General features: G+C 39.2%; 1 protein-coding gene across 3 annotated transcripts; it reads left to right on the forward strand.

Moving 5' to 3' along the window:
- The first annotated feature begins 2836 nt into the window (after positions 1 to 2836).
- On the forward strand, positions 2837 to 7124 carry LOC148129042 (E3 ubiquitin-protein ligase TRIM39-like). 3 transcript variants are annotated; one of them, XM_087946278.1, is made up of 4 exons: positions 2837 to 2937; positions 4808 to 5107; positions 6118 to 6174; positions 6463 to 7124. In XM_087946278.1, exons 2-4 carry the CDS (start codon positions 4831 to 4833, stop codon positions 6987 to 6989), a joined length of 861 nt encoding a protein of 286 aa, XP_087802404.1. In that variant the 5' UTR covers positions 2837 to 2937; positions 4808 to 4830; the 3' UTR covers positions 6990 to 7124. The 3 variants fall into 3 exon arrangements, with proteins under 3 accessions (XP_087802404.1, XP_087802403.1, XP_087802405.1); XM_087946277.1 differs by having other exon boundaries at positions 2937 to 3242; XM_087946279.1 differs by lacking the exon at positions 2837 to 2937 and adding an exon at positions 2954 to 3020.
- The last annotated feature ends 1096 nt before the right edge of the window (positions 7125 to 8220 follow it).

The raw sequence follows: 8220 nt of genomic DNA on the forward strand, positions 1-8220 counted from the left end.
CTCCCAATTCTAGCTTAACTATCTCAATTCCCAATTACCTATATACTGTCTGGACAGCACAGTATGATCTGCCAATTGCACAGTGGCATATAGGACAGCACTCCAGAGGGTTAATGTCATTGCCCAGAAGATCATTGGTTGCCCTCTCCCCTCTTTGGAAGAGCTTTATAGCTCCCACTGCCTTGACAAAGTTCAAAACATTCTCAAATATCCATCTCATCCTGGGAAGCCTTTTTTTGAACTATTACCATCTGGCAGATGGTACAGAATAATAAAAACAAGGACAAATAGGATGGAAAATAGCTTCAACCCCAGAGCAGTAACTGTATTGGATTCTACTGTATAGTGCAATATTAATATAATATCAGATTTTCAATTCAATTGTATAGAATGTGAAGGATGTATATTTGTTTTTTATTTTTATAATGTACACTGAAGTTGGCATTTAATTTTGTTGTACAAGGTGCAATAACAATAAAGTAAACTAATAAAGCAAAAAAAGAAAAATCATACAGCAATCTACCTCTTAATTAATATATAAATATATAATATATGCAATAATATAAAAGAAATGCTTACTTATTTCACTCAGCAGGGCTGTGATTTCTTTAAACCAAGATTAATATACTACAAAATCACAATAATTCCCTGTTGCAAAGTTTGCTGGATCTTCATGGCACGAGCAAAGATATAGGTAACTTAAAGGGATAGCAAGAATTTTGCATTTTTATAGTGTTGCATTGGTTTGAACTTACAAAGCTTTTGTAGAGCTGAACTGAGCCTATTTACTCTACCCATTAAAACATTCTGATATCTAACATATCTCTAAGGTCAAACAGTGGCAGAGAACAAATTCCTATGACTTTTTCTGACAAAAATAACTTTGGGTTAATTGATCACACTAAGGAAAGTTCAAATTAAAAACTGATATGGATTCATACAGTCCTGTTGTAGACTTTGATGTTATATTGTGAAAAGACATTTTGTCTGTGTTGTTGGATACATTATTCCTGTCAATCAAATTGTTTTTTTATGATGTAAAATAGAAGGTAAATTACCAGGAGCCTTTCCATCTCTGTTCTGCTGCTAAGTACAGTACTTAAAGCTGGGTCAAAGACCACTGTCTTTGGGAAAGTCCATGCAGATTTTTCATAGTATATATAGCATATTAAGGTAATCCTCAATTTATAGCCACAGTACAATCATTTTAAGCAGTGTAGTCGTTAAGTGAGTTACAGCTGATTTTATTACTTTTTAGACTTATTGTTAAGTGAATCCAATTTCCCCCTTGATTTTGCTTGTCAGAAGTTCTTTTGGAAGGTCACAAATAGCAGTCATATGATTCTGGAATGCTGCAAAAGTCATAAAAATATGCCAGTTTTCAAGTACCTAAATTTTAATCATGTGACTATGGGGATGCTGTGACAGCCCTGCAAAAATCAGTCATGAATCACTTTTTTCATCATGTCACGAGAATTAAATGAAGTAAGTTGAAGACATTATTTCCAGCGGCTCTGTAAAGCTCTCTCCCTTTTGATGATATATAAACTAGATAAATGTAAAATTTTGACTGTCATTCATATTTTTGCATGTTTTTGCCTATTTGTCTCCTTTTGCCAGTTGTTGGTGTTTGTTTTCATTTAATAAACATCAAGCTATATTTCTGTTAGCTGAATTTAGTTGTGTATTATGTATGTGTGTGTTTGTGATTGCTCTGATGATATAAAGATTAATTGGAAGTGTGATGGTTGCAAACTAAAATGTAAATTATCCGTAGTAATTTTCCAATATGCACATGAGTTACAGGATTTTTCTATAATTTATTAAATGCAGAACTACCAAATAGGTACAGTTCACATAACGTACGAAGGCAAACAAAATTAAGATTTCTTCAAATGTAGCTACTAGTTATCATTATGTACTAAGGATAAGTGGCAAAATGTGTTTCATGATGTCAGAATACAAGGTAAATGCAAATTGGACACCTGGATCATACATCATGAGCCAAGTGTGTAATCCTGACTGCATCAAGACACTGCTGTTTACATGACTTCAATTTTCTATTATCCTAACTGGATTACGACGAAGTAACCTGATTCCATGTGTTACTGGAACAACACAAATACAGCATGTTCGAATTAAAATTGCTTTTAAAAATGGCAATTCTTGAGAATATTTCTCAAAGGAAGAGTATGGGGTGAGGAGGGGTGGGTGGGAGGAACATAGACTTTTTAAAAAATGCCAGAATGATGGGGGGGGGGGGGGAATGATACAGATTGAAAAACAGACCACAAAAGGGTAGCAGAGCACAAGATTTGGGTGCCTGGGTTGAGCAATGTGATGGACAGATACTTTCAGCAAAGCAAGAGGATTCAAAGATTAATTAATTTATCCGGAGGACTACATTTCCAGAACTTTTAAAGGAAACCTTTTTTTTAAAAAAAATACACCTGGTCTGTTTCTTTCTTAACGGGCCCCAGTACCTCAATTACACCTAGTACTAGTGGATGATGTCACAAGCTAGGACATTTCTTTCCCAAGAAAATGGCAAGGTTATGTGAACGAAATTACGTTCGATTTAAAGATTTATTTTAAATCGAGTTGGAAAGGCTGACTTCCAATAATTTTTCAAGCTCGAGCCTATCTTCTGGAGAATTGACTCTTCCTGCCAGCTTGGTGTCATTTGCAAATTGGATGAGTTCCCCTTCTATCCCTTGGCCTAAATATTGATGAAGATATTGAAGAACACTAGGCCTAAGTCAGCCTTTTTAGTTGCAGAGGTCGGATGGACAGACAGATACCCATACGCACATGTAGCGCATTACTTTCACTTTCCCTCTCCACTCTGAGCAGTCCGAAGCACCAGCGCCGGAATGACGAGTTCCTTCTCGGATCCCACTTCCTTTGCTCCAGGCAAGCAGCAGGCGGAAAATAGCGGTAAGCGAGGGAATGGGCAGGGAGGGGAGAGAGTTGCCTTTTTCTCCCTTCCTGCACCCGCGTCGGTTCCCCTGGCCTTACAGGTATCTTAACTGCAGCAACCGTTGGGCAAGAGCAATGCTCTGCTGCCTCCGTCCAATCGCCGATGCTTTGGCTTGCAGAAAGCGCTGCCCCCTTGTTCACTGGATCACAACAGGAAATGCCAACCTCCCCTTCCAATCCACTCCACCCACTCTTCCCCTCCATCCTAGGCAAAGAAGGCACAGGCAGGGGAAGGGGCGAAAGTCTTACTCTCAGCTTTTCAGGTACTAAAGCAGAGGTCTCCAAACTTGGTAACTTTAAGACTTGTGGACTTCAACTCCCAGAATTCCTCAGCCAGCTTCTCATCACTCCTTATCACCCATCCCCTCCCACTTGTGACTGTATACTTGTATGCCTGTATCTTTACGATTTATATTGACTGTTTCCTGGTATGATTTGATTGCTTATTGTACCCTATGACTATCATTAAGTGTTGTACCTGATAATTTTTGACTCTTGACATGTATCTTTTCTTTTATGTATACTGAGAGCATTTACACCAAGACAAATTCCTTGTGTGTCCAATCACACTTGGCCAATAAAATAATTCTAATTCTAATTTGGGAACCCCTGTTCTAAAGAAATTTGGGGTGATGTTATACCCACAGTTAGTGTGCAGCAAGTGGGAAAAGGAGGGAATTGGGGCATCGGAGGAATGGCTGAGATTAAGAAGCAGCATTGGGTGGCCTTTTTCCTTTTCCTCAGCTACCTCTTAGAGATGGAGGAAGGCTGATAGAGGAAAGGTTTCTCAGTTCTAAGGCCTCCGTTTCCACAGTACAGCTATATTGATAAAATCTTTCTGTTGAACTATTCTGAAGGATTCTATGATGTTTTCTCCTACTAGTCTAGATGTTTTCATTGACTTTGTTCCAATAACTTTATGGCTTCTTCAATTTAGACCTAAATATGAAAAATGGTCCAAAAAGAAGTTATGTTAATCTGTTTTGCATTCTAAAAAACAAGTATCCTGTCACAGGAATAGCTATTTTTCCTATGGAGTACAGAAAAAGAGAAAAGAAATAAAAGCTCATGTTTCATTTTCCATTGTGTTAACAGATGTGTGAATAACAGATATTGTATTAATCTTCGGCTTAAAAGTTTCCATCCCTTCCATTCAATCATGTCCAGCTTTGAGACAGTGCATGAAAAAGTTCACATAAGATTTTAGGACAAAATTTTTCAGAAATGCTTTGCCATTGCTTCCTTTCTAGAGCTGAGATAAAGTGACTGGCCAAGGTTACCCAGGTGGCTTTGTGCTCATGGTGGGACTAGAATTCACAGCTTCCAATTTCTATCCTCAACCCGTACTACATCAAGCTGGCCCTCAAAAGAGGTCTTAGACATTTATAAAATCAGTTATAATCCTTCCCCATAAAAATAAATTATGAAGGCAACAAAAAAGAATATATATTCAGAAGCATTGAATTAGCAAGAAAAATGGACTTTCTGGCTAAGAAAGAGAAAGATGTTTTCTGCTGTTGCTTTTTCTTTGGTCAGATGATGGTTTTCTTCTTGCTAACTGTTCTTCCTGGAAAGCAACATCTTAATGACCATCTTCTACAAAGGCAGGTGGGCACCTTGGGCAAGGCAGGTGTTTTGTCTGTTTCCTTTAGCAGCATCCATGGGAGCTGTATATTCTTTATCATTTGAAAAAGACACTTGTGCATTTCTAAACACTTAAAGTCACCTTAACAAATGAATAAACAACTCTGACCACAGGAACTTTCATCCTTTAATCTGATTTGTATAAAGTCTTTCTATTGCAGCCTTTACCTTTTCTTTCTTCCAGGAACATCTGACTGAGGGGGCAAAATGTCACACACTCCCCGCTGCAAGCTAGTTGAATATTTGGAAGAGCTGAATGATGAGGAATTTGAGAAATTTAAGCTGCACCTCGAGGACTACCCAGTGGAGAAGGGCTACAAGCCCATCCGTCGTTACAAGACTGAAAAAGCAGCCCATGTTGAAATAGCCCGATACATGATTGAGGCGTATGACGATGCCAAGGCCTTGAAGATGACTGTCAGGATTCTGAATGGAATAAATAAAAAGGATCTGGCTGCAAGAATCCAAAAGGAGATGCCAGAATGTATGTAGACAAAGCCCAGCTGTGAACTGGTAACTCAAGGGTGATTCAAATTCCTGTGTTGGCTTCTGTTCCTCTTTATACCTTGGCTCTCTAATAATATTTCTCCTTGAGTGATTTGCTATAGTCAGATTTGTCCCTTAGTCTAAAGCTAACAAGGTCCCTGGCTTTCTAATGACAATCTCTTTTAGAGTCCTTACACAGGAGGTTGCAAAGTATAGGAAAGTAGGTAAACAAATAGGGGGAAAGGTCTAAAATTAGGGGTCATCTTTTGTACATAGAAATATAAGAGCTCCATATTTTCAGTGAAGGCCTGGGAGAGAAAAAAAAAATCCTGGAAAAATAAGAAACCACAGAAGACTGGAGAAAATGAGCATATTTGGGGAGAAATGCAAATAATTGAGGGAAAGCATTTTAGAAAAATAATGTTCCCCTGTTTTTTTTCCAAGCAAATTACCATGATTGTTTTTTTTAAACCTGATTTTTACATCCTAGTAAATTGGATATGCTTTAGACTCTTGCTTATTCTTGTCCATGCTCTTAATGACCCCATTTCTACCGAAAACAGCTTCCTGGGCTTTATCAAACATCAGAAACTATCCAAGTAGGAGCTTCCTTTGTAAAATGGTCAGGCTGATGAACTTTGCTGGTCCCTGTTTCCTATGTAGTGTGATAGAATTAGTATAGTTCTGCTGTATGGAAAGTTGCTCAACAATGCAGCCCAACTTGCTGTCTTTCTATTGTGTTGACTGGGAATGGTGGGAACTGTGATTCAATATATCTAAAGGGCAACCCGTTGGGGAAAAAATAATGTCACTCCATGTTTTAGCTAAATATGGTTCAGTTCTAGCTAGAAAACAACCTGATCTTAATTGAATCAATTTAATGGTCTTGCTCTTGTGAAGAATATTTTTCTCATCCATGTGATCATGACCAAAGAAAAAAAGGGGGTAGCAATTAGCTCATTCATGATTCTTTTTAAAAAAATAAGAACTGACTTTTATTTCCAACAGATTTCCTTCAGTTTCCAGAATCAGACAATGAAACATTTTCTGAACCTCAAAATAAAGGTTAGTGTCCACAGATGCATTAAGTGTTTTCTAACACAAGACTTGGATCAAGAAGAAAAAAGACTAATTAGCAGTCTGCAGGTGCCTTGCTGCAGAATCATATCTCAAGATGTCAAAACGGGAAGCATTTGATTCCAACTTTTTTCTAAATGATGGGGCTGGGGAAGCACTTCAAACATTCTCATAATTCTTTTGTCTTTAACCTGAATTAATACTTCTTTTCCTAATTCTGTAAGTCATCAATTGAGTCGCTATCACTTCAAACTTTTCTCCATCTCTTCTTTTTAGTGGAGGTGATGCTGGATCCCAAGACAGCTTTTCCCACCCTCATCCTTTCAGAAGATCGGAAAAGCGTATACATGGGTGACCGAGCCCAGGACTTTCCTGACAATCTTGAACGCTTTAATTTTTTACCTTGCGTCCTGGGAACAGAAGGCATCAATTCTGGGACATCACAGTGGGTGGTGGAAGTGGGCAAGGCCAAACAATGGGCTATTGGTGCTGTACGTGAATCCATAGAAAGAAAAGGATATCTAAATATAGGGGCTACTGAAGGGTTTTGGGTATTGCAGCTGATGAATGGAGAATATGAGGTCACCACCACACCTAAGACCATTCTTCCACTGTGGAAGACAGTACGACGGATTCTTGTTACCTTAGAATTCAATTTAGGCAAATTATCCTTTTTTGATGTGGACTCTATGGAGATTATCTTTACTTTCAACTATCCATTTTCTGAGAAAATGTTCCCCTTTTTCCTGACTTGGGACAAAAAAACCCCATTAAAAATTAGTACAGATTACTCTGTAAAATAATCCGAAGAAGAACAAGATGAAACAGTTCTGGGAAATTATCCAACCTGAGGAATTTTCTGTTCAGACCTTGAAGTGATTGCCATTAGATTCAGGGAATCTTACTTTTGAATAAACACAATAGAATAGTGTTGTTAATTTCTTATTTCTGTTCCCTTTATTCTTTTCAGAATTTTAGCCAGTCTTACAATAACTTGCAGAAGTAACAGCTGTTCTTGAATTTGGAAACCCTTCGGGCGGAAGGACGGTTGAAATACAAGGCAAGGAATAGAATGAGGGCATTAAGTCAAAGGCTGCCAATTCAAAATATTCAGAAATATTTTTAATTACTATTATTATTAATCATTAAGTTATTTTTAAAAAATTCTGACCGGCCTATGTCTTCCTGTGCTTGCTTTCTTGTCGACCATCTTCCACCATACTGCAGCCCGTGCCATCTTTGTTGCAGAGTCTCTTTGCCGTTTGGCCAACTCCAATTTGGCCTGAACTTTGGCCAATTCTGCCTGTTGGTTGGCCTGGGCTTTGGCCATTTCTGCTTCTTGCTCGGCCTGGGCCTTGGCCATTTCTGTTGCTTTAGCTGCTATTTCTGCCTGTTGAGCAGCTACTGCCCACCTTCTGCCATGCTACCTCCTCTGTGGCGCGTAGATTTGCGTCTGCTACAGCAGCTTCTACTTCAGCTTCTGCAGCTCGGTCGGCATAACTTGCTGCTTTGGAGGCCTTAGATGCACTACTGCAATGGGAGGATGCTCTGGAAGAATGGTGAGAGACAGCAGCAGAGAATTGGTGCGAGACACTGGAAACTGCTGGAGATCTAGTGGGCTTGGGGTGGAGAGAGGAGGCTTTCTTTGAATGGTGGGAAGAAGCTGCTAGTGATTGAAGACCTATGTCAGATGTGGCCTTCCCCCTCGGTATTTGTTCCTCCAGTAGCGCATCGAAGAGCACAGCTTGGAGGGAGTTTTTCTCTTCCCGGATGCAGTCTTTGTGTTCTTTGTTCGCCTCCTCGAAGCATTGAATGTGTTCTTGGAGCTCTGGGTCTTCCAGGTTCGACTGTATGTACTTAAGCTTACTTTCACTTTCTCTCCACCGTGCAAGATGTTCCTCTATCTCTTTCTGCATTAGTAGGAGGCTCTTGAGGGGCAACTTGCTTTTGGGGGTATCGCAGATCCTTACCAGCTGCATCCATGCATCTGCATGACAGCGATACTGCTTGGCTTCCTATGCCGTCTGAGGTCGT

Source organism: Notechis scutatus, chromosome Z, assembly GCF_049901735.1.
Source record: "Notechis scutatus isolate UNSWTSFEM ecotype Mainland chromosome Z, rNotScu1.2, whole genome shotgun sequence".
Classification (NCBI taxonomy): Eukaryota; Metazoa; Chordata; class Lepidosauria; order Squamata; family Elapidae; genus Notechis; species Notechis scutatus.

What these genes read in the sequence shown, in the direction of transcription:
- LOC148129042 (XM_087946278.1), top strand. Translation starts at nt 4,831, where the DNA reads ATGTCACACACTCCCCGCTGCAAGCTAGTTGAATATTTGGAAGAGCTG. An exon ending in CCAAAAGGAGATGCCAGAAT is followed by an intron (nt 5,108 to 6,117) that starts GTATGTAGACAA and finishes TATTTCCAACAG; the next exon opens with ATTTCCTTCAGTTTCCAGAA. An exon ending in TTCTGAACCTCAAAATAAAG is followed by an intron (nt 6,175 to 6,462) that starts GTTAGTGTCCAC and finishes TCTTCTTTTTAG; the next exon opens with TGGAGGTGATGCTGGATCCC.